Here is a 26,164-nt window from a genome sequence, read left to right on the forward strand (position 1 = left end):
CTTTTGCGCCAGCACCCTGAGGGTACACTGGCCTTTCAGCCTGGCTCTTTGCCTTGCCGTACTGGCAGTCAACTTTAAACATCATTGGCACCCAGGGTATTACAGCACCTTCTCAAATAACAGTGTTTCCCACAGGATTAATGTATTTGCAATCTATTTGTGGCTGTGGTGGGTTGGGGGACTGGGTGACGTACTGACGTAATCATCAATTTTCATAATTGATCGTGACACATGGAAAAGGTGAGTATAAAACATGAAAAGCAAAACAAATATGTTTCACACGACAAATGAATTTTTCCTCTGCTCAATAAAAAAGAAGGAGGACTTGCTGCTCTTTGAAAAGAGCAGTAGTTTGAAAAAAGTATCTGTCTGCTATCTATGATGTCTGAGTACTTGCTAAATATTGCAGAGTTGGCACCATTGATTCCTCTTGCTTCGACTTATTCTTTGGCAGACTTGGTGAGTTATAATGCGTTTAAGAGCGAGGACAAACAGATAGCACCAAATCTATTTGTAGCAGTCCAAATTTAATATATTGTAAAACACTGATTAACACCTAAAGGCTGCAATTAAAGACATAGTACTGTATATTTGCTGATTTTCTGTACAAGGTGTCCCTAAAGTCTGAATACAAAATGCTTATATTGTACAATTATTACATTTTTTTTAAACAATGTTTAATTTAACATTGTGTATATGATAAAAATGAATAATGCAATATAAATAAAACAAATATTTTCAGTTAAATGTATTAATTTTTATATACATTTATCTGTGTTGATATACTACTATAAAAAATGTAGAGTGGAACCTCGGTTAGAGTCCACCACAGTTAGCGTGTTTTTCGGTTAACATCCAAAATTTACACAAAACATTTACCTCGGTTTACATGCATTCTCCGGTTAGCGTACAATATGACGCATCTGGTTGACAGCTGGTGTTATTAATACACTGCGTGAATCCAACCGTGTTCTTAAATGTGTTTTTTTTTTGTCACAAAACGTCCTGTTAGCATCCTTAGCTTGCTAAGAAAATAGCAACCGGAACCGGAAGTCAGTTACGTCGCCTGTCTATGTTGTCATCAGCGGTTTACTCTCACAAATGTTAACACAAAACATTTAAATTTGGAATTGTTTTCTGCTAGTCAAACTATAATTAAAAACTATAACTAAACTATACTATAACTAAAAACTATAAAAAAAAATAACTGGAAAAATGTGTTTTGTGTTAACATTTTTGGCTTTTTGGAACAGATTTATTGGATTTACTTTGTTTCTTATGAGAAAAATGTATGTGTTTAGCATCACTTGCGGCTAATTATTGACACTAACCAAGGTTCCACTATATTTGTATGTAATTGTAATTATTGTATTTATCTCTTGAGACAATATTTGTCATTTAGATAAAATCTTATATGATTATTTTATATTGGACCAATAAAAAAACATTCTGAAGGCCGCGTCTGGCCCCCAGGCCACACTTTGGCCCCCCTGGTCTCCAGTGTACAGTATAATTTCTCTACAGGGCCTCATGTCAACGACCGACATTCGAGCATCCGAGGAGATACGTTCCCTGATGCAGCAGAACAGCATGTTGCGAGATGTGGTTTCCCAGATGAGAAAAGACATGGAGAATCTTAGTGGTCTGCGACCACATCCACAGACCACGCTTCAGGCCTCCTCTTCCGATGCAATGAAACCCTTCGGAGTCCCCACTGCTATCTCCATCGCCTCCGCAACTGAACCCCCTGCCAAGCACTCTGACATCTCTGCCAACACCGCCCCAGCAGATTTATCAGGTCTCTTTCACAGAAACATAAGTGATGATTTTCAAAGGTTACCCAGAGGTTTCAGTCAGCAAGCCAAACATTAATCACACCCTGTCTGTGAACAAACAACACTAACCTTTCTAACCATTTCTCTTTTCCAGACTACACTGAGGCTCTGAAGCAGGAGGTGAGCCTGTTGAAGGCTCAATGCAGACAACTTGAGAAGAAGCTGCAAGGTGCTTCAGGGCTATTGAGCCAAGTTCCTGCCCACACATCTTTAGACAAACCACATCCACATGACCGGGAAACGAAGACAGGTAGTTTCCTATGCATTTTTATTTACATTATCTGAAGTCATATTTTATATAAAGCATTTTAGGACATCTTCAGTTGTCATTTGATGGAACTGCATTTAAGTTTAGGGGAAACGTAGAGAAATCATCTGGAATATGGAACTTTACCATCAACCATGCGATTAAATTAAATTAAATTACAGACATGATGGACTCAGAAGAAATTTCCCTGGACATAACGGTATCGGACATGGCTTAGGCGAAAGTCCCTTGGACATAAGTGCCTCAGACATACAGTGGTGTGTAAAAGTGTTTCCCCCTTTCTGATATCTTATTTTTTTGCATGTTTGTCACGCTTAAATGTTTCAGATCATCACACAAATGTAAATAATAGTCAATGACAATGGGCCACCCTTAGCAGCAAACAACTGCAATCAAGCATTTGCCATAACTTGCAATGAGTCTCTTGCAGTGCTGTGGAGGAATTTTGGCCCACTCATCTTTGCAGAATTGTAATTCAGCCACACTGGAGGGTCTTCGAACATTAACCGCCTTTTTAAGGTCATGCCACTGCATCTCAGTAGGATTCAGGTCAGGACTTTGACTAGGCCACTCCAAAGTCTTCATTTTGTTTTTCAATACAATAAAAACGTCATAAAAACGAACACCAACGAGCCATGTCAGGAGTCACTTTGTTAGAGTAGCGTGGCAAGAAGAAAGCCATTGTTGAAAGAAAGCCATAAGAAGTCTCGTTTGCAGTTTGCCAGAAGCCATGTGGGGGACACAGCAAACGTGTGGAAGAAGGTGCTGTGGTCAGATGAGACCAAAGTGGAACTTTTTGGCCTAACTGCAGAACGTTATGTGTGGCGGAAACCTAACACTGCACATGATGGTGGCAGCATCATGTTGTGGGGCTGCTTTTCTTCAGCAGGGACAGGGAAGCTGGTCAGAGTTGATGGGAAGATGGATGGAGCCAAATACAGGACAATCTTGGAAGAAAACCTGCTAGAATCTGCAAAAGACTTGAGAATGGGGCGGAGGTTCACCTTCCAGCAGGACAACGACCCTCAACATAAAGCCAGAGCTACAATGGAATGGTTTCAAACAAAAGATATTCCTGTGTTAGAATGGCCCAGTCAAAGTCCAGACCTAAATCCAATCAAGAATCTGTGGCAAGATCTGAAAACTGCTGTTCACAAACGCTCTCCATCTAATCTTGCTGAGCTTGAGCTGTTCTGCAAAGAAGAATGGGCAAAATTTCCAGTCTCGAGATGTGCAAAGCTGGTAGAGACATACCCCAAAAGACTTGCAGCTGTAATTTCAGCGAGAGGTGGTTCCACCAAGTATTGACACTGGGGGGCTGAATACTTTTGCACGCCACACTTTTCAGTTTTTTATTTTTAAAACAATTTGAAAGTCATGGACAATTTTCCTTCTACTTCACAATTGTGTGTCGCTTTGTGTTGATCTTTCATCTAAAATGCCAATAAAATATATTTATGTTTGTGGTCGGAACGTGACAAAATGTGGGAAAGTTCAAGGGGTATGAATACTTTTTCAAGCCACTGTAAGTACGACAGACATGTAAAATAATAAGAAATCAGAAAGGGGGCTGACACTTTTTCACAACACTGTAACTGCCTCAGACATAATGGTATCAGACATAACTAACTCTCTCGGACATATCAATATTGGACAGACAAAAATCCCTCAGAAAAAAGGACTACAGAAATAACGAACTTCGAGGAAACTCCCTCGAACATAACAATATCAGACATGACGGTCTCATGACATCAGTCAATCACTCAGACAACTGAGGAAGTCCTCAAATGTACATGACAAGCAAGTCCAAGATGATGCCTTTCGCTACAGTGGAACCACAAAATTATGACGGAACTGTAAATTGTACTTACTTAGGGGTAGCATAGCGTGCACCTGTGTCCTGGCTGCTCAGTACGATATGGCTAAGTTAGCAATAAATTGACAATAATGATTAATGGTGGTTGAGCTCTGCAGTTGACTGGCGAAGGGTCGAATTCAGCTGGGGTAGGCTCCAGCTCACCTGGCACCCTAATGAGGACAGGAGATATGACGGATGAACTTATTTTTACTTTACTTCCTATTACATTCACAGTGGGAAATAATGTTTGAAAATATCAACAAATCAGTGTCCTGGAACACATTATGTTTGACCTTTAAGGTTCCACTGTATATTGTATACTATGTTTTGTTTTCCAGGGCTATTGTTATACATTCAAAACATTGTGTTCTCTTCTGGTGTAATGCTTTATTTATCCCGGATGATTAAACCTGCAGCTGTGCCATTTAGTCTTTCAGAGCCAAGCTTTTAGTCGACAGTGAGTCTGCCTCAGTTGGCCTAAGTGAGGCTCATATTGGTCTCAAGCTCAGTTCCTTAGAGCCAAAGCCTTACACTAGTGGTGTCCGTAGTCCATCACGGGGGCCATTTGAAGCACGCTGCAAATTTTTTGTTGGCCCCGTGGCATTTTTAAAAGAAATTTTAATAACAGTGGACATGAAATAACACAGAAAGACTTGCATCAGAACATTACGGAGGATGATTAGGGGCACACGTAAAAACACGTAACATAACACTGTTGCTGTTTTTTGGAGGTTTTTTGTCAGGGCTTTATAGTCGGAATAGGTGTGTCCCGTTACGTGCATTGTTAGCGCCCACATGCTAGCTGTTTTTCTCTCTTTAGAATGCACAGAAAAGGAAAAGACCACTGATCTAAAAAAAAGACTGGATCGAGCAACCTATTGTTTTCACGTGCCAAAATTTGAAGCCAGATTTTTTCGATCGCCGCCATCTTGGTGAGACCACCTTACGCGCCACAGCTTTGTGATTGTGCTGGTATACGAACGCAGAATTAGTGAAAAATCATCAAAAACATCAGGAGTGCCAGTGAAGGAAGCGAGGATGAGGAAACACAACTTAAAAAGCACTTCCCAAGAACCTTCCACTCGTAAGTACTTTTACGTGGCACCTTTTTTTGACCTGATATATGTGCCACTACTTGAACGGCTTTGCTTTGAAAAGTTCTCGAAATGTAACCAAAAGTTAAAGTATGAACTTTGATGGGTGGTTTTGCAAGAATTTTCTAGTTACACCTTCCTGTAACAACTAGGCCTTTTTTTGGTGCCTAGCCTAGCAATCAATGATAAAATTATTTCTATGCAGTTTTTTACAGTAGGCTTTGAGTATTTGCACTTATCTAATGTCTTTTTGTACCAAAAAACAGCTTTTTTAAAAGCTACCACAACTACCAAGTTACATTAATTCTGATACCACACATGATTCACGCAAAGGTAGAAGACATGTGACAAAATTTCTGCTTTCTTCCTGCCTTAACCTTATCCTGAGATAAAAAAAAAATAATGGTTTACCGTAGGAAAATAATTAGACAAAGATAGACTTTAAATTCCGTACGTAAACAATGTTTGCAGGCTGCCACACAGCCAATTTTTCGTCCGTCTCGAAGCTAAAATACATCTTACTAGCTTGATAAATGACACAAAAGCGTATAAATCTGAGTAGTTATAACCTTTAGCAGTTGATTTTGGTGGCTATACGATCAATCGAAGTTTTACCAGTGCGTTGCCATACTGTTGTCTCGCAGCAAAGTGGTCTCACCAAGATGGCCGCCGCAAATTTCCATTGGCTTCAAAAATAAAACAATAGAAGCTCGATCCAGTCTTTTTTTTAGATCAGTGGAAAAGACGTGGTCATGTTTCACAGTTCCCAAGCAAAGAAGACAAAGCCAGAGGGAGGGGGGCGATGTTTACACCAACAAGGAGACAAATTAAAGCTACAGAAGCTTCAACGAGTCATATTTTTAAGTATATGAATACAATAAAACCTGTTGAATAAATGTCAACATGTTCTTGAAGAAGCTTAACAGCCGCTTAATACGTGACATGACGTCTGGACGCATTACGCTGTGTGGAAACTTATCAAACACCAAAATGTCATTTTTGTATGCACAAATGAATTCAAATTGACTGAAAATCATATGTGTATATTTTGTTAGTCAGTAATAACGTCAGTAGATTGCATAATAAATATGTGAGACGGAGCATTCACAACCATCTTATTAATACTGTATTTAATAAAGTAAGACTGCAATGTCCATATACAACAATTTAGATGTAATCGACATGTTTGTAAGTTTGTATTGCATGAGTAAGATAGTGTGTAGCATACAGTGGCAATTTTGTTCTATGCCTCTGATAATAAGAAGCATGTAGCTTCATCTTCTTCTACACACAAAGCCATCCAGTGACTACAGCGTTGTTGAAAAAGTGCACCAGGAACGAAGATAAAGTAAATGCACTTCACAATAGAGTCTGCTTCACTTTCATTTGCAGTTTGTATCAGGTATAAATATCTTAAATTGAAAAAAAAAATCCTCAAAATTGTAAATTACCATTTATTACCACATAAACACACACAAAAGTACCGAAAATTGGCACCGTTGAGTATGAGTTCAAGAGTGAAAGGTACCCATCCTTACTTACTTGTCAGTGATCTTCATCCTCTTTTCTTTCCCTGACATTGTTTGCATCCTCAGGTCTGTGTCTGGAGAAACATTCAGACTCCACTTTTTTGAGGAAGCGGGTGGTGGGAGGGCCACATGCTAACACCACGGATCAGGTACTGGAAGAATAAAGTGTAATTTCAAGTGACTTGTGTTAATCTGTGCTCTGTGCAAGTATCACTAAGGATTGTCGCATAGTTAGCCCTGCTGAAGAGATTATGTTTTTGTTTATGCGTTAGAAGGGTTATGCTATTATAAACAGTGACGTGTGGTGGGGTTCACGGCTGTTGAGGCTCCTTTGGATTTTTTTTTTTTATGTTAATACAAGTTGCTTATTTAGAGGATTAAAAAAAAGAAGAGAATAACTCACTTTGGTTCACAAAATGTCTTCCAGTTGTTTTCAAATACTTTAGTCCCATTTATTAAATGAAAAATATTTGTGTTCAGACATTTTATCTGTATATGTAGTAATCCTTCTCCAGGGAAACTTGCAAACTTGCAATGCCGGTTTCATGCCGGTCTAAAAGCTGCATAAACCCCACCATAATGCAGCAAGACACACCCAAGAATGCAGAGTTTGATCACATTACTCCTGGCAAAGACTCATCCTACACATACATCTGGCTCACCAGGTGTCCAAAGTGTGGCCCAGGGGGACATCTGTGAAAGGTGCCTTATTGCAGAACTCAAATAAACAAAAAAGCAGCAACAGTGATAAATAGAGCAAAAGGGCATAATGTAATTACAAAAAGCTAAAATGATACTAATAACTAATAAAACACAAAAATTTGTCTGATTTGTTTGACAGATGAATTGCCAGTGAGAAAATACATGTCACAAACGCCAATTCCACAACTTTACAGAGTGAAAGATGATTGGCTGGCGACCAGTCCAGGGTGTACCCTGCCTCTCGCCCGTCAGCTGGGATAGGCTCCAGCATACCCCCGCGACCTTAATGAGGAGAAGCCGTATAGAAAATGGATGGATGAAAGATGACAAATTACAGGAAATGTTGCATTACAGTATGATTTTTTATTACTATATAATATACATAATAATGATATATATAATTACTGTTTTATTTGGTCTCAAAAAATGTAGACAATAATATCATGTAGCACCAATTTGTGGGACAATATTCATTTCAAAACGCACCTGCATTGTTTTGTGAATGAGTTAAATAAAAAAGTACAGTACTTTTCTTAAAATTAATGTTAAAATCTCGTCTCGCCTCGTTCTCTTGGACCCGATTCCGTGTATCGGCTCGTCTCGTGAGACCCCTACTTATTAGTTTTTCAGTTCAATTCAATTTGTTTGTATAGCACCAAATCACAGCAACAGTTATCTCATGAAGGTGACACTCATAAATGAAAACAGAGAACCAAGTGAAACCTCACATGAGCAAGCGCTGGGCAACGGAGTCAAGGAAAAACTCCCCCCGAGAAGGAAACCTTGAGCAGAACCCAGGCAGTTTCGCATATCTTGACCAACATTGCATTGATTTTAGCATGTTTAATGAATGGAATTGAATGAATTCTTAGTGGTCCCCCACACCCTTCAATTTGTCTATACTGTATGCGGCCGTCTGTGGAAATAGTTTGGACAACCCTGACTTAAAATGCTGTCAAGTATTGGCACGTTAACCCATTCAATTATCCTGTGAATAGATGTTCACTTCGGTTAACATTGTGAGAGTTTTCTTCCATTTTCATTGATTTCTCCATCATTTTTACAAGTTGGCGCAAATCCAAAGAAGAATTGTGACTTTTCTGTCTCTGGTGTAACAGCTCCAGGATGAGAACCTCCACTTGTGGCGGCAGCAGCAGCAGCAGCTCACCTCATCTCTGATGGCTGGCGCTGCATGTGGGAATGTTGAGAGTATTGGAAGGAACGTTACCCTGGTGCACAGCAGACTGAAGCAGGCAGTGGCTTACATTGCCCATCTGAGCAGGGAGAAGCAACAGCTAATCCAGATGGGCAACTGCCTTCGTGCCCGCATCACCACTGCAGGACAGGGTATAGTAAGAAACTTGCATTCAGTCACATATACACCAGAAGAACATTGGGAACGATTTTTAACAATGTTATTATCGGATCTCGCGTCCAGTCCTAAAACCTCATCATCCTTGCACTCGAGAGCTCATGTTCTCTCTTGTGGATCATTTCTGGAACAAGAAGAAAGAAGAATGGATAGAAAATAGTGTTTCACACTCTCTTGCACGTGTATACCAGCATTACAAGTTATTTCTTTCATTAACCCATAGGAATTTACAGCCAATTAAAGTAAAAAGATGAATCCTGCAGTAGCTTCACCTTCTTCACAAAAGGAACTTTGATGTGGAGGCTGACGTATGAGAAGAATTGACCCTGTCTTGTGATTTGGAAGGTAATGGGCAGCATGTACAGTGGTGTGAAAAAGTGTTCGCCCCCTTCCTGATTACTTTTTCTTGTTGCATGTTCGTGACACTTAAATGTTTCAGATCGTCAAACAAATTGAAATATTAGTCATTGACAGCACAACTGAACACAAAATGCAGTTTTTAAATAAAAGGTGATTGCCCCCTAAACCTAATAACTGGTTGGGCCCCCCTTAGCAGCAACAACTGCAATCAAGCGTTTGTGATAACTTGCAATGAGTCTCTTACAGCGCTGTGGAGGAATTTTGGCCCACTCATCTTTGCAGAATTGTGTCATTCAGCCACATTGGAGGGTTTTCCAGCATGAAGCGCCTTTTTAAGGTCATGCCACAGCATCTCAATAGGATTCAGGTCAGGACTTGGACTAGGCCACACAAAGTCTTCGTTTTGTTTTTCTTCAGCCATTCAGAGGTGGACTTGCTGGTGTGTTTTGGATCATTGTCCTGCTGCAGAACCCAAGTTGGTTTCAGCTTGAAGTCACGAACAGATGACCAGACATTCTCCTTCAGGATTTTTTGGTAGACAGCAGAATTCATGGTTCCATTCCAAGCAGCAAAACAGCCCCAGACCATCACACTACCACCACCATATTTTACTGTTGGTATGATGGTCTTTTTCTGAAATGCGGCGTTACTTTTACGCCAGATGTAATGGGACACACACTGTCATGAGCAGGAGTGCTGCTTTGCTGCCATCTCTCTGTTGTTTGTTGCAGCACACTGCTGACTGGCATAGGAGGAGCTACCGATACACACCAGCATTCAATTACTCACCTGGACAACTTATGCCATGGTGTTTCACTTACCTGTTGCCAGATTGTTTCCCGAGCCACGCCTGCTTCCTGCTCCTCCCTGCCTCATGTAATATACCCTGTGTACTAGCTTTCTGGTCATACCTGCCTGTTTTGTGAGTACTAGTCATTTCCCTGCTCGGCTATCTCCAGCAGTGGCATTTTTTCTCTTTTTTACTTTTTCTTCTTGGTTCTCAGCAGCACCTTTTGTTAGTACTAGTCTTTTTTCCTGCTTGGTTCTCAGCAGTGTTTTTTTTTGTTCATGTATATCTTTTGTCTCCTGCTAGCCCCGTGTCGAGCAGCACCTTGTGTTTAGGATTTTTGTTGTAGTGTTTTTTCCCGTGGCTCAGCCCCCGGTAGATTTGTGGTGTACTTTCGCCCTTGGTGTTTTGTTTTCGGTTTTTGGAGTCTTGTTTGGACTCTTACGCACAAATAAATCTTGCACTTTCAATGCGCAATCGCCCTCATGATGGATTTTGCAACCTGATCCCAAAAAATGTAGTGCAAATAAAATATCCCAACAATTATTTATCATCAAAACAACTAAAATATACTCCATGGATAAATATATATTCAAATCCCAATTCATCAAAAAAAAAAAGTAGCTGGCTGGACGTGCGCTGCGCAGAGAGAGAATGTAAAGGGACCATTAGATTTATTTGCTGAAAGCCACGAATATTTGATGTCCCGCTTCAGGCTTCCCTCTCTGTTCTTGCAGGTGTGCAAGAACAGAATAACATCGCAATGAAACGTGGTGTGTCTATTGTGCACGTAGCACCCCCAGATAACGACAAGCGCCCCCAGCCACGTCTTGAGCCAGAGCACGGGGCTGCTGTATTAATTAGGCAGCGTCTAATCAAATGTAACCACAGAAAAAATACATTGTCACACACAAACTATGTATTTTGACTTTATTTTTCCATCATGATTGTGTAAATATTTTCTAGAGTTTCCGAAACGGTTTGGTTTCTGATTGATGGCCCACCTCCCGTTTCCTCCAGATCCCTCCGGTGCAGTCGAATCTTTTTTTTTTACTCTATTTTAAGTCAAACCACTTATTTTTAACCTGTGCGGTGGTGCGTTTCTCCGTGGAAACGGCATTTATGTTGTCTGCAATGATGCTCCATGCCGACTCTTTTTGGATGGCCTGATGACCGGTGGATACACGTGAAAATAAGGTGGTCTTGTGTTCGGTCACTCCCTGTAAAAGCACCTCTATTTCAGTAGAATTGAAGTTTTTCTTTCGTTTGCTGTCCAGCTGCTCCTCAGTCTTGCCCTTGCGCGTTGCCATCTCCGCCTCCAGCTGCCTGTTGCGCACGGCACATTTTTTACCTTATATAGGAAATAATAGGCGGTGACCTATGCAAATTAGGCCTTACATGCACGGGCATCGCAGTTGGCATTCATCAACCTAAGAACACAGGTGCAAACGATTATCCCTACTTAAGTAAGTGTCGTGAATGTGGCGCAGTTTCCAACCCACGCCTTCTTGAGTACAGTTCTTAAGAAGACTTTTAAGAAGATGTTCGTGAATGAGGCCCACTGACCTTAACTGAGGCAAGTGAGGCCTGCAGTTCTTTGGATGTTGTTGTGGGGTCTTTTGTGACCTCTTGAATGAGTCGGCGCTGCGCTCTTGATCATTTTGGTTGGCCGACCACTCCTGGGAAGCTTCACCACTGTTCCCGGTTTTCACCATTTGTGGATAATGGCTCTCACTGTGGTTCGCTGGAGTCCCAAAGCTTTAGAAATAGCTTTACAACCTTTTTCAGACAGATACGTCTCAATTTAATCTCAGTTATGTTTTAACGGATGTGGCAATCACTTTTTCACACAGGGCCATGGAGATTTGTTTTTTTCTCCCTTAATAAAAAGTTTTATTTAAAAACTGCATTTTGTGTTCAGTTGCGTTGTCACTGACTAATATTTAAATTTGTTTGATGATCTGAAACATTTTTGTGTCACAAACATGCAAAAGAAAGAAGAAAATCAGAAGAAATCAGCAAGGGGGCAAACACTTTTTCACACCACTTATTTTTGATACTTCAGGCTGTTGATGTTGCCGGTTTCCACAGGTCTTTTGTAGTATTTGATGCAGTTTAATGAATGAATCATCAGGGAAATCAACCTTTTCCTACTTTTCTACTGGCCATCCTCTCTGCAAGCTGTGGGCCTTAGCAAATGCAACACCACTGTTGTGTTGTCTAAATTCCTGCTGCCCTTTACCTTCCAAATCACAAGAGAGGGCAAATCCGTCAGCAGGATGGCGCTCCTTCTCATACTTTAGCCTCCACATCAAAGTTCCTGACAGTGAAGAAGGTGAAGATGCTCCAGGATTGGCCAGCGCAGACACCAGACGTGAACATTGTTGAGCATGTTGGGGTTAGATGAAGGAGTAGGCTTGCAAGATGAAAGCAAAGAATCTTGATGAAGTCTGCTTACTCTGCCATTCCCGATGATTTCATCAATGAGTTATTGCTGAGACGTATGGATGGAGTCCTCCAAGCTCATGGGAGCTTCTTTACCAAGGCACCCTGGCTTTGTGTTTGTGTTTTCAAAGTAAAATATCATTTCTATCGCACATTATTTTGGTATGCGACAAGACTTTTCCCCAAGTACAATGTGACCTCTCTGTCCTAATTAAATGATAAAACTCAATGAATGATACAATACTTTATTTTGCTTTAATAAGTATAATCTAGAGGTGTTTGCCTTTCATATAAGATATTTCTGAATCCAAATGAGCAACTAGAAGTTATTATTTATTGTTTGATAAGTGACAAGACCTTTGTCAGGCGCTGTATAGTAGAACAGATCTTGAGTCAGCCGTCTTTTGTGTGTCATGCAGATTCAGTTGAAGAAAAAGGAGATTGTGTTCCAGTGGAAGAAGGACATCAACATGATCGACTTTCTGCTCTGGAGCAACTACAGTACAAGCTCACCACACAGGTACACGCTCTTGGGTTTGGGTTTTTTCCATTGTGCTGCCAGCTCTTTGGACAATAACGGCCGTGTTGACTCATTTTCCTTGGATGGTTAAGTGCTGAAAAGACCACTCCAATACATTTCCAATGAGCACCGGTGCCAGTCGTTACTTTTCATGTTGTTTTTGCAGCCGATGGCTGCAGGAAGATATAGTGAACGTAGATCGATCCAAAGGAGAAGAAGAAGTTGCATGATTTGTTGTCGTGTGAGGGGCCGGACAGTATAAACAGGAAGTTATGGGAAAAGAAACACTTTTTAAGATGAGCTATAGAGGTATAGAGATGAGTCGTTCAAAACGTGCAAGTTTTTTACTGACTCGCTTGCCAACTCCGGCATCAGGTGCCCGAGTGAACCATGAAGCTGACGTGGGCTCACGGGTTTAGTGAGTCGAAATGTGGACTCATGGCATTTCCTTGGAGGACGTGGACACCGCATTGAGCGCTGAATCATCTCCATGTGAGGTTGTTTGGGTTTTTTTCGCACACGCACTGACACTGGACTTTACTGAATCGAGTTCTTGATTCACTTTAGTGAGTGACTCCTAAAAACTTGAGTGGAGCTTACCATCACTATAGAGGTAAACACAAAAGTACATTAAAAAAACTGCAAAAATAAAATATCAAGGACACCAAAAAGTGAAACTTGTTACAGACTGGTCGAATGTAACTTAAAGCTGAGTGAAAGCACTTTATCTTCAACGTGTTATGTCGCAGGTACATTTTATATAAACATTTTGGAAAAAGTTCCACTTGTCTGCTTTTTAACAACACTTTTTGCATGTATTTTTAATTTCTAAGTACAATAGATTCAGTCATTTTTTGACCAGAAACCTTTACTTTTTTTTCCACTTGTACTTACCGGGTTTGTGGTTGGCATGGCCTGTCATTATATTGCAGGGGTGTCCAAATGGTAAATGGCCATTGGTACATTCTAAAAATATAATTAAACAAGAAAAAAAAAAAAAAATCTGCAATAATTTTACAAAAATAGTCAAAATATTAAGGAAAAAAGTTGTAATTTTCCAAGAATAACATTGTTATATTATGAACAGAAATAATGTCATTTTAGTAGCATAAAGTTGAGAAATGAAGAGTAGCGAATAGAAGAGAAGAGAATATTATGTGAAAAAAAACAACGAATAAATAATAATAATTAATAATAGTAATAATAAATAATTTTTGAAAACTTGGTTGTAATGTTATGAGAATACAGTAACGTAAAAATATGATGTGAATAATGTCACAATATTACGGAAACAAAATGTATGAAGTGCACTTAAAAAGAAATATTTGGAAATTTTGGGAAAAAAAAGAGCAAAGAGTGAATGAAGTTGATACTAATAATAGGCTTTATCGCCTGTAATATGTTATATATAAGTTATATATATATATATATATATATATATATATATATATATATATATAAGTTCTTATTTACAAAATATTAAAGTGGCAAAGTTGCATCCTTTCATTTTTCACGATGTGGCCCCCGCTGGAAAAAGTTTGGCCACCACCGGTGGATGTTGGAGCGGATGCTGGTTGTGTTTTCTACCACCAGAGGTCGCAGTGGTCCCACTCATGTCCATATTGAATGTTCATGTCTCTTAGGAGCTTCAGTATGCTGTAAGACAAACGGCTTGCAGGGTTTCTGAGAGCGCAGGTCCTCCCGTAAAAGGAGATGACAACCTTTGGTCCAGAGGGCCCAACACCTCTGATGAGCCCGGGGTAAGAGTTTATTTGTCAAATTTCATTTCTGAATGCATCAATTTGCCCCACCGCATGTCCTTAAACAAAACCCATACTGGGATAATGGTTGACCTCAAAATGTCCCATCTGAAACATCCAACCATCTATACCACTTCATCCTCATTAGGGTCGCAGGGGCATGCTGGAGCCTATCCCAGCTGACTTCGGGCGACAGGCGGGGTACACCCTGGACTGGTCGCCAGCCAATGGCAGGGCACATATAGACAAACAACCATTCACACTCACATTCATACCTATGGACAATTTAGAGTCGCCAATTAACCTCACCTGCATGTTTTTTGGGAATGTGGGAGGAAGCCGGAGTACCCGGAGAAAACCCACACACACACACGGGGAGAACATGCAAACTCCATCATGAAACATAAAACATCATAAAAGATGTCATTTCTTATGTTAGTTGCATTTTCAAGATTGCACCAGATCACAAAAGAAGTAATTTAAGGATACCTTTCATGTAGAACATGTCTATACATTGATACATTATTTAAGAAACTACGCACTAAAAATATTTATTGGCAGTACATGACAGCATGTCAGCACAACATTTCTCACTTTACATGGTCACTTTTTTTTTCACAGTTTGTCACGTGCTCTCTGTTTCACGTATGGAGGAGCGATTGCATTTATTACGTGACACGTCCTTATGTGGACACTAATTTGGAGTCTTTTTATTGCTTTCTATTGTGAACGTTTGTGAAATGTAACTGTGAAGGAGCGATTGCAATACTGTGCATGCTTGTCAATTTCCCCCAAAATATTGCTCAACTTCCATATAGTAAGAGCTGGGTTTATGAAACTGGATTTGAGCTTCCTGTTTTGCCATTTTTATTAAATAAAGCAATCAACTAAAAAAAAATGCAACATATAGAGCTTTACTTTAACCTTGGTTCTTTTTTCCCAGACATCTAAAATGTCAGACAAAAGTCCTGCGGTCGGCCACCTACAGAACTCGTTGGAGGTGAAGATGCAGTCTGGTTCGGAGGACTCTCTCCCATCGTTGAAAGAGATTTGGGAAATACTAGACCGTGGACTCAGCTCATCCTTCCACTCAGAGGGTAACTGTGCTAGTGTCTTCGGGTAGAATGAGTGAGATGAATGGGCCTCATTCACAAACATCTTCTTAAAAGTCTTCTTCAGAAGTGTACTTAAGAAGGCGCGGGTTGGAAACTGCGCCACATTCACGACACGTTCTTAAGTAGGGATAATCGTTCGCACCGGTGTTCTTAGGTTGATGAATGCCAACTGTGATGCCCGTGCATGTAAGGCCTAATTTGCATAGGTCACCGCCTATTATTTCCTATATAAGGTAAAAAATGTGCCGTGCGCAACAGGCAACTGTCCGGAAGTCCTCGTGGCCGCTTGGGTGTGTGACCAATCGTAGCGGAGTGGGCTGGGCGGGAGGCGTACCTGGAGGAGGGCCGGGGGTGGAGTAAATGACACAGACTATTCGGGCGGGAGGCAGGAAACCCAAGGAAACACTACAGGAAGAAGTGCAGAGTCTGGAAGATCTTCAAATCTTTCTCTGTGTAGCTGCTCTATAGGAGAACTCAATACAAAGGCCCGAAAATGAGAATAATAGGTCCCCTTTAACAGCCAAAATCTTGGCAAAAATGTGGATTGAATGCGACTTTGTGTCAGGTATTCACACAGTCATCACCTATCATATTAGAAATTTTAAAAATGAATAAAGTTGCCACTTTTTGGAAAATTGAAAACATTTTAATATTACGAAAACAAAGTAAAAATATTATGGGAATAAAGTCACAATGGTATGAAAAAAATATGAGAAGACAGTTGAAATATTTAAAAATAGAAAAACAACCGCAGCAAAAATGGAAGATGAGCAGTGGAGAAAAAGTTCATAGTAATAATAGACTTTGTCAATGATAACACAAAGCTGAGATTCAGGCCGTTTTTTCTTTAAACATATACATTGGTGTGAAAAAGTGTTTCCTTCTTCCTGATTTCTTTTTTTTTTTGCGTGTTTGGTACACTTAAATGTTTCCGATCATCAAATAAATTTAAATATTAGTCAATGAGAACACAACTGAAGACAAAATTCAGTTTTCATATTAAACTTTTTATTAAGGGAGAAAAAAAATCCAAACCTACATGGTCCTGTGTGAAAGAGTGATTGCCCCCTAAACCTAATAACTGGTTGGGCCCCCCTTAGCAGCAACAACTGCAATCAAGCGTTTGCGATAACTTGCAATGAGTTTCTTACAGCGCTGTGGAGGAATTTTGGCCCACTCATCTTTGCAGAATTGTTGTCATTCAGCCACATTGGAGGCTTTTAAGGCTTTTTTTAAGGTCATGCCACAGCATCTCAATAGGATTCAGGTCAGGACTTTGACTAGGCCACTCCAAAGTCTTCATTTTGTTTTTCTTCAGCCATTCAGAGGTGGACTTGCTGGTGTGTTTTGGATCATTGTCCTGCTGCAGAACCCAAGTTGGTTTCAGCTTGAGGTCACCAACAGATGGCCGGACATTCTCCTTCAGGATTTTTTGGTAGACAGCAGAATTCATGGTTCCATTTATCACAGCAAGTCTTCCAGGTCCTGAAGCAGCAAAACAGCCCCAGACCATCACACTACCATCACCATATTTTACTGTTTGTATGATTTTTTTTTCTAACATGCAGCATTACTTTTACGCCAGATGTAATGGGACACGCATCTTCCAAAAAGTTGACCACTGTTTGCCATTTGTGGATAATGGCTCTCACTGTGGTTCGCTGGAGTCCCAAAGCTTTAGAAATGGCTTTATAACCTTTTTCAGACTGATAGATTTCAATTAATCTCAGTTAAGTTATGTTTTAACAGGGAGGGCAATCACTTTTTCACACAGGGGTTGTAGGTTTGGATTTTTTTTTCTTCCTTTATAATGAAAAGTTCCATTTCAAATTTGCAATTTGTGTTCAGTTGTGTTGTAATTGACACTCTTGTGTCTGCATCAAGGTGAAAGTGAGCTGAACAGGACCGGCGCGACTAAGCCCGGCAGTGCTGGAGTCATGGTTGCTGGTACCAGAGCTCCCATCCACAGACGTCCCCCAGCCGAGCTCCAGCAGATGAAGAAGCCTTCCAAAGCACCGACAAGCCCTCAGAAGAACTTGAGACATGAAGCCCCTGATAAAATCAGCAGGATCAGGAACTATAATGTTAAAGACTGACGTACAGTACTGTATATACTGTACATACAGTAAGTACATCATTGTGTCATCCGTCTGGCAGCTGGTTTGAGGTGAAGTTGAAGAATTTGGCGGTAGTCCTCCTTCATGATTCCATTCACTTGGTGCAGTGCACCAGTACCAATTGCGGCAAAACACCCCCAGAACATGATGCTGCCACCACCTTCATTGACAGTTGGTAGAGTGTTCTTAAGGTTTGAAAGGGTTATGGCTCATTCTTTGTCTCCTCTGACCACCTAACCTTTGTACAGAGGGCATCTTGGTTGTCCATGTGGGCAGCTGCAAATATCAGTTGAGCTTGAATGTGATTTTCTTGGTTGTTTTCAGTTAATTTATAGTTTTTAATACATACAAAGACTCATATATATACCTGTGTGTGTGTGTGTGTGTGTGTGTGTGTGTGTGTCTATATATATATGTCTATATATATATATATATATATATATATATATATATATATATATATATATATATAGACACACACACACATATATATATATATATATATATATAGACACACACACACACACACACACACAGGTATATATATGAGTCTTTGTATGTATTAAAAACTATAAATTAACTGAAAACAACCAAGAAAATCACCTTCAAGCTCAACTGATATTTGCAGCTGCCCACATGGACAACCAAGATGCCCTATATATATATATATATATATATATATATATATATATATATATATATATATACATATACTGTATACTGTAATCCCGTCCAGTTGTCATTTCTCCTTCTGTTCACAGTAAAATGGGCATATTTCACTCATCGTTGCAAATGGTGATTAATCATGACTAATTAATTGGAGAGTGATTCATTTGGTTAAAATTTTTAGTCAATCGGCCCTAGTTTTTTTTAACTTTATTGGTCACTCTACTATGTTAGAAGCGCATCTGTTTGATAAATATCTGAAAACTAATAAAACCTCCTCCTTTTCTTATAATTTGTTTTATTTTGTCTAAAAATCAAAACTAACCTTAACCCTATGACACATGATAAGCAAAAATGTAAAGTTATAGACCCCATTTTATTTATTTATTTCAGGTATAGTTTCCATATATATATACTGCTCAAAAAAAATTAGAGGAACACTTCAAAAACACATCAGATCTAAACTGGGGGAAAAATGATATTGAATATCTTTCCTGATAATAAGTGGGTGATGTATTAGTAACAAAATGATGCCACATAATTTGATAGAAATTAAAATGATCACCCTATAAAGGGGGGAAATCAAAGACACCCCAAAAATGAAAGTGAAAAAATGATGCAGCAGACTGGTCCACTTTGCCAAAATGTCATTGTAGCAACTCAAAATGATTCAGTAGTTTGTGTGGCCCCCACGTGCTTGTACGCATGCCTGACAACGTCGGGGCATGCTCTTAATGAGACTACGGATGGTGTCCTGGGGGATCTCCTCCCAGATCTGGACCAGGGCATCACTGAGCTCCTGGACAGTCTGAGGAGCAACCTGGCGGCGCCGGATGGACCTAAACATAATGTCCCAGAGGTGTTCTATTGGGTTTAGGTCAGGTGAACGTGGGGGCCAGTCAATGGTATCAATTCCTTCATCCTCCAGGAACTACCTGCATACACTAGCCACATGAGGTCGGGCATTGTCGTGGACCAGGAGGAACCCAGGTCCCACTGCACCAGCGTAGGTTCTGACAATGGGTCCAAGGATTTCATCCCGATACCTAATAGCAGTCAGGGTGCCGTTATCTAACCTGTAGAGGTCTGTGCGTCCTTCCAGGGATATGCCTCCCCAGACCATCACTGACCCACCACCAAACCGGTCATGCTGAATGATGTTGCAGGCAGCATAACGTTCTCCACGGCATCTCCAGACCCTTTCACGTCTGTCGCATGTGCTCAGGTTGAACTTGCTCTCATAAGGGAAGAGCACAGGGCACCAGTGGTGTAGTTGCCAATTCTGGTGGTCTATGGCAAATGCCAATCGAGCTCTACGGTGCTGGGCAGTGAGCACAGGGCCCACTACAGGACGTCGGGCCCTCAGGCCACCCTCATGGAGCCTGTTTCTGATTGTTTGGTCAGAAACATTCACACCAGTGGCCTGCTGGAGGTCATTTTGTAGGGCTCTGGCAGTGTTCATCCTGTTCCTCCTTGCACAAAGGAGCAGATACCGATCCTGCTGAGGGTTGAAGGACCTTCTACGGCCCTGTCCAGCTCTCCTGGAGTAACTACATGTCTCCTGGAATCTCCTCCATGCGTCCAGGTACCGCAGTGATGCCCTGGCCCACTTGTCACCCACTTGTTATCAGGAAAGATATTCAAGATAATTTTTCCCCCAGTTTAGATCTGATGTATTTTCGAAGTGTTCCTCTTTTTTTTTTGAGCAGTGTATACACTATATATATATATATATGAAAATGTATATGTATATATATATGTGTATATATGTGTGTGTGTGTATATATATATATATATATATATACATACACACATATATATACATATATACATACACATATATATATACATATATATATATATATATACATATATACATATATATATACATATATACATATATATACATATATACATATATATATACATATATATATATACATATATATACATATATATACATATATACATATATATACATATATATATATATATATATATATATATATATATATATATATATATATATATATACACACACACACACACATACATTTTCATTGGTTTTGTATGACTTTCAGTAAGAGTGGGTCAGGAGGACAGACAGGGCATCATGCAAGCTGACTGAATTCGTGAACTACGGTAACCTCAGGTCACGCCAGCGGTTTCGTCATCAATCGCCCCGCCTCTTAATCGCGCTATCTTGCTTCCTGTTGACTCTGATTGGATGGCTCTCTCCATCCCTGGTATCATCAGTAGTGCCATTGGTCGCCGCTACTATCAGTCACTGTGTGCGTGTCACCCACGTGCGCCGCAACCGTCTAGTTCAAAGTAAAGTTACGTAATTGTAAACAGGACTTCAGTCTGCGCATGTCTGAACGTGACCCGATTAATGTGCACTGACTACTATCACGATGAAAACGGAAAACCTTAAGAATAAAATACGTTGCAAACATAGAATACAATGTATAGTGAGTGTGCAATCATTGAGTAGCTTCTTGGTACTTTATTTTGTTTATTTAGCTAGTGGCACAGGAGCGAGGCTCATTGGAGCGCAGACGAGTCTAAATGTGTGAGAAATAATGTGAAACTAGTTTTTACACGTGTGTAATTTGAGTTGAAAGCAGTTACTGTGGTTTTCGACATCAAATATATCAAAGTCTCTTAACAGACCTTGGTCTTTGAAAATACATCCATTTAATGGCTGCTGTCTTTCCGAACCGACGCGTTGGATGCAGGGTGTTTGATGGAGACACGGACAGTGACTGTGCAGGTTTGAACTCCACTAACCCCAGCTCTTGTTTTCACTTTTTTTCCTGAGAGGGGCGTTGAGCGCATTACTCGCTACTGGCTGGATGAGAAAGCCGGGCCTCCTTTCTCATTGGACTAGTCGGCCAGACCAAGCTGTCAGCCCATGTGGCGTGGCGAGGCACAATGTCAGACATTTAAAGTCAGCAGAGGGAAGAAGGAAAAAAAGCAGTCAAGCGCGGATGCTGCATTTCACCTCGGAGATAGACGCCTGGCTGTAAAGTACTCCCTCCCGCTGTGGACCGACTGACGGAATAAACGAGCCACCCTCGTGCTCCAAGGAGTCCTCGCATCTAATTCATTGCTTTTGTTTGGTGACATTTGGGGAAAAAACACGCCAAACACAGGTAAGCCTTTTAGCTAGCTGCGTTTTAGTTAGCGGATTACAGGTCCTCCTCTTATTGCGTGACTCAGTATTGCACGTGGGGCGAAAATAAATGTGTAGAATTCAACAACGTGAGACCATACGGTGATGTAAATTATTCATAAAAGTGGCTTTTATCAACGTTAGCCGACAAAGAATATGGACTCCTGCTGTATTAGCATTCTGCTTGCTAACTTTACTTTGATTGATGGCTCCTGATGAAGGTCAGGAAGTGACGCAGACGCATCTTTTGAACGAAATAACTTGTTCTGAAACAGAACCTGCATTAGATGCACTCAACATGAGACACACCGACAAACAATTGCTTCATGATGCTTTACAGAGAGAAATGTGTTAATTCAACAGTGCAGTGGTTTCTAATGATTTGGTTACTGGATTTACCGTCATGACTACTTGAAACATCTCCTGAGTAATGCAAACTATAACCATACCCATAAACACATGATTAAACCCATGTTCTCGTTCTAATAAACACCAAACTGTTATTAGAAATATTGTACTGGACCGCGCCTGTGACTATTCTCATCCATCCATCCATCCATTTTCTATGCCGCCTATCCTCACTGGGGGGTCTGCTGGGACCTATCCCAGCTGACTTTGGGCGAGAGGCGGGGTACACCCTGGACTGGTTGCCAGCCAATCGCAGGGTTCTCATTCATCCAGATCATTGTAATCTTAGGGCATTGAATGTACCAAATGTTGTGGCCAGTGAGTTTATACAAGTTGTTCCTGTAGTAGAGGTGTCCAAAGTGCGGCCGAGGGCCACTTGTGGCCCGCAGCTTGTTTTTTATTGGTCTGCCGCACATTGTGGCAATTAAAACCAAATTTAAAATAAAAAAGACTGGTAAATTGGAATAAAAAGCGCAAACATGTAAGAGAAAAGAGAGGAAATTGTGGTGCTAACTGCTATTAATAATAAAAACACCTTGGCTATGTTCACACTGCAGGTCAATACTGACTTTTTGTTCTTATACCTGTATCTGATTTTTTTTTTCATGTCAGTGTGAACAGTACAATACCAATTTTTTGAAATGCAACTCAATCCTCATTTGTATGTAGACATAAATCTGATATGTATCCAATCTACCGCAGTTTGAACGGTGATGTTGCATATAGCCGACCTATGCGTCATCGAAAGGCGTGTTTTGCCGTGCTGTGCGAGACTTGGATTAAAGCAAAAGTTATTCTCGTCATCGGAAAATTGTGTCAGTGTCAGTGAAGCGGCTCGCGTCCATGTCCCACCACTCCTGGCTCCGACATCCACCCACACGCTCCTTGGAACAGACAAGTTCTCCACAAACTGCCTTAGCCAAAAGTCTTGCCCTGTTCCTTTTTAATCTTAATCATTTGGTTAACAAAATGTTGACTCTCATTGCACAAAATCCCTGAAATTGCCACAAACTCATCAAGGAGTGCACAAATTGAGGCAATGTGACGTTGGGCTTTCGCGCATGCGCGTCGCATTTTTTGGGTAACGTGAACGACCACATAAAAGATCAGATTTTAAAACAAAAAATTGGACTTGGGCATCATACCCTGCAGTGTTTGAACATTGCACCCTCACTCTATCGCATTTTTTTTTTTTAATGATGGCTGTTTTGTGGTTGAATACGGCCTAATAATCGTAAAAAAAAAAATGCATATTTAACTCATTCAATCCCAGCCATTTTTGAAAAGACAACCCTTTCAGTACCGACCTTTTTAGACGATTCTGATAGCTCTTTCAAGGCACAGGTATAACACCATGAACTATGTACAAGTTTCACATTTGAAACTGGACTATGTGAGATGGAACTGAGCTATGTGTGTGCATGTGCATGCGTGTGTGTGTGTGCATGTGTTAAAATTTCCCTCCCAATGTTTTTTTTTTTTGTGTGTGGTACGCAATGTAACAGCTGTCTTTTATGCAAGGGCTTCATCTTCCTGTCTTTTCCACCTTCAAGGCACTCAAAGCGCTTTGACACTTACGTTTACATGCAGTCAATATTCCGATTAAAGTCAATATTCCGGTTTCTGAAACATTTGGAACAACGGGAAGTCAAAAAAAAAAAAAAAAAAAAAAAAAAAAAACCCGCACGGACAACGTCTCGACGCAATGCACGTCATTTACGCCTCTTCTTCCTGTTTCCAAAAACAACATCATCACCGGCACAGCGGATAATGAACGCCTCTGTTTGCGTGTTAGTGCTGTTACTGACCCACCACCACTACTTGACACTATTCTGTCTCACTTTGTCCATTAATGAAAGGCGAGAACTTGAAGAAATAGGAAATGGAAGATGTGTTCGTACAAACCCTGCTTGGCGTAACTGCGTGCTCACCTTCTGATAGATTTGGCTATTGCGGTACTTTCTACCGTCAATAAAAGACCTAATGTTCCTGTCTTTCACCACACTAATGAGGTGGCTTGTTTCCCCCTCGCTCCAAAAGTGTGGGCTTTTGCGTGTCGTCCTGTTTGCAAGTAGTTCCCGCCAACGACAAAAGATTCCTTTCGAACAGAGAACATGCGCAGAACACAAGTGAATTTTCCTTTTGATCGGGATATCCCGATAGGCGTATACTTGACCCCATTTTCGGGTGAGAAAAGGAGTAACCCAGGGGTAATATTTGGGGTTTTAAAAACCGGAATATGAGCGTATTCCGGTTTTTCAAAAGGGTTGTTGGTGTTTACATGGCCGTGCGCAACCGGGTTATTGCTAATATTCAGGTTATGATAGCCACTGTTAGCACATTTACCTACTGCTGACGCAGCATCAGGAGCAACTGGTGATTCAGTATCACAGGAGGACAGAGGATCGAATCCGCAACCTTCAGGTTACAGCGGTAGTTTCCCCTCACTGTGCCCGGACTGCTGTGCCATTGTGCTAGGAGCTTAGGGACCATCAATAAATTACTATTGCACTGAAGAGTTTGTTTAAAAAAAAGTCATATTCTACATCACACCACAAATTGATCTATAACCATGTCAAATGATTAGTCCTACCCTTAAAGTATTTTGCACACCCATTTTTTTTTCCAGTTTTATCGTTTATTGGATTAGGAACCTGACTCACAAAGGTTAGGTACAATAGCCAAACAATATTGTTTGGTCATGCTGTATAACCAAAAAAGTAAATTCAGCAACACGGGTAATCCCCCAAAAATTAGAATATCTAGTGAAAGTTGTTTATTTTATTTTGGCAATTTAACATAAAAGATGAAACCAACAATTTTTATTGAGCCGCTACACGCAAATGAACATTTCTCAAGCAGTTCCTTGTTGTAACTTTTAAGATTTTCCACTTATTACAACCACAAACTCAGAAAATTAGAATACTGTGAAAAGCTTCAGTTTTGTAGGTTCAAAGAGTCAAATTCTTATCAGGCAAGTAATCCAAAACCCTGAGTCTTTAAAAAGTCTGTTTTAGGTTGGCTCAGAATAGTTCAGACATGGGGAAGACTGCTGATCTGACAGTTGTGCAGAAAACTCTCATTGACTCTCAAGTCAATGAGAACTGAGAGTTGAGAGTGGACAATCAAGTGGAAGGAAGAAGTGTGGAAGAAAACGATGTGCAAGCCACAGAGATGACTGCAGGCTGGAGAGGGTGGTCAGGAAAGGGCCATTCAACAGTGTGGGGAACTTCATAAGGACTGGACTGATGCTGGAGTTGTTGCTTCAAGAGAAACAACACGCTGGCGGGTCCTGTACATGGGCTTCAAATGTCGAGTTCCTGTTGTCTAACCTCTCCTCAATAGAAATCAGCACCAGAGCCCAGTGGTCAGGAGTCCTCATTCCTGATGAGAGCAAGTTTTGCATCTCATTTGGCAACAAGGGTCCCAGAATCTGGAGGAAGACTGTAGAAGAGCACAATAGGAAATGCATGAAGTCCAGTGTTAGGTTTCCCCAGTCTGTGATGACTTGAGGATCCACGTCAGCTGCTGGTGTTGGTCCACTGTGCTTCATGAAGTCAAACATAACCGCAGCCGTCTACCAGGACATTTTAGAGCACTTCATGCTTGCTTAAGCGGAACAGCTTTATGGAGATGCAGACTTCATCTTCCAGCAAGTCTTGGCACCTGCTCACACTGTGAAAAGTACAGAGTCCTGGTTCAACGAACCTGGTATTACCATGTTTGATTGGCCTGCAAACTCACCTGACTTGAACCCCATAGAACATCTGTGGGTCATTGTCAAGAGAAAACTGTATGAGAAGAGACCAAACAATAAAGAACAGCTAAAGGCCGCAATTGAAGCATGCTGGTCTTCCATTACTCCTGAGATATGCCACAAACTGGTAGCATCCATGCCACGCCGGATAAAGGTTTTTCGGGCAAAAGGGCTGCCAACCCATACTAAATACAGGTGCAAGAGTTTAGTTTTGGATGCCTCACATTTTTGTATTTAAAATCTATTTATACATTGACTTTATGTAATATTCTAATTTTCTGAATTTTTTAATATGAGTTTTTTTAAGCAGCAAGACCTGATCAGCAAAATCTAAAGAAATAAAAACTTGAAATATATTGATTTGCATATTATTCGTTGATATAATATGTCAAATCC

General features: G+C 40.5%; 2 protein-coding genes across 15 annotated transcripts in view; both read left to right on the forward strand.

The window, feature by feature from the left end:
* The window catches only part of ccdc57 (coiled-coil domain containing 57), a 59,841-nt gene extending 41,838 nt beyond the window's left edge, over positions 1-18,003 (forward strand). For all 12 annotated transcript variants that reach the window (XM_054754040.1, XM_054754112.1, XM_054754050.1 and 9 more), the window contains 8 exons: positions 1,525-1,798; positions 1,930-2,085; positions 6,651-6,733; positions 8,405-8,633; positions 12,670-12,770; positions 14,414-14,530; positions 15,474-15,627; positions 17,530-18,003. In XM_054754040.1, the coding sequence (XP_054610015.1) occupies positions 1,525-1,798; positions 1,930-2,085; positions 6,651-6,733; positions 8,405-8,633; positions 12,670-12,770; positions 14,414-14,530; positions 15,474-15,627; positions 17,530-17,741 (1,326 nt within the window). In that variant the 3' untranslated portion in view covers positions 17,742-18,003. The remainder of the gene's footprint in view (positions 1-1,524; positions 1,799-1,929; positions 2,086-6,650; positions 6,734-8,404; positions 8,634-12,669; positions 12,771-14,413; positions 14,531-15,473; positions 15,628-17,529) is intronic.
* A 3,135-nt stretch (positions 18,004-21,138) lies between these two features.
* The window catches only part of fasn (fatty acid synthase), an 80,449-nt gene continuing 75,423 nt past the window's right edge, over positions 21,139-26,164 (forward strand). For all 3 annotated transcript variants that reach the window (XR_008566298.1, XR_008566282.1, XM_054754018.1), the window contains exon 1: positions 21,139-21,583. The gene's annotated coding sequence lies outside the window, so the exon portion shown is untranslated. The remainder of the gene's footprint in view (positions 21,584-26,164) is intronic.

This window comes from Dunckerocampus dactyliophorus, chromosome 2 (assembly GCF_027744805.1).
Source record: "Dunckerocampus dactyliophorus isolate RoL2022-P2 chromosome 2, RoL_Ddac_1.1, whole genome shotgun sequence".
Classification (NCBI taxonomy): Eukaryota; Metazoa; Chordata; class Actinopteri; order Syngnathiformes; family Syngnathidae; genus Dunckerocampus; species Dunckerocampus dactyliophorus.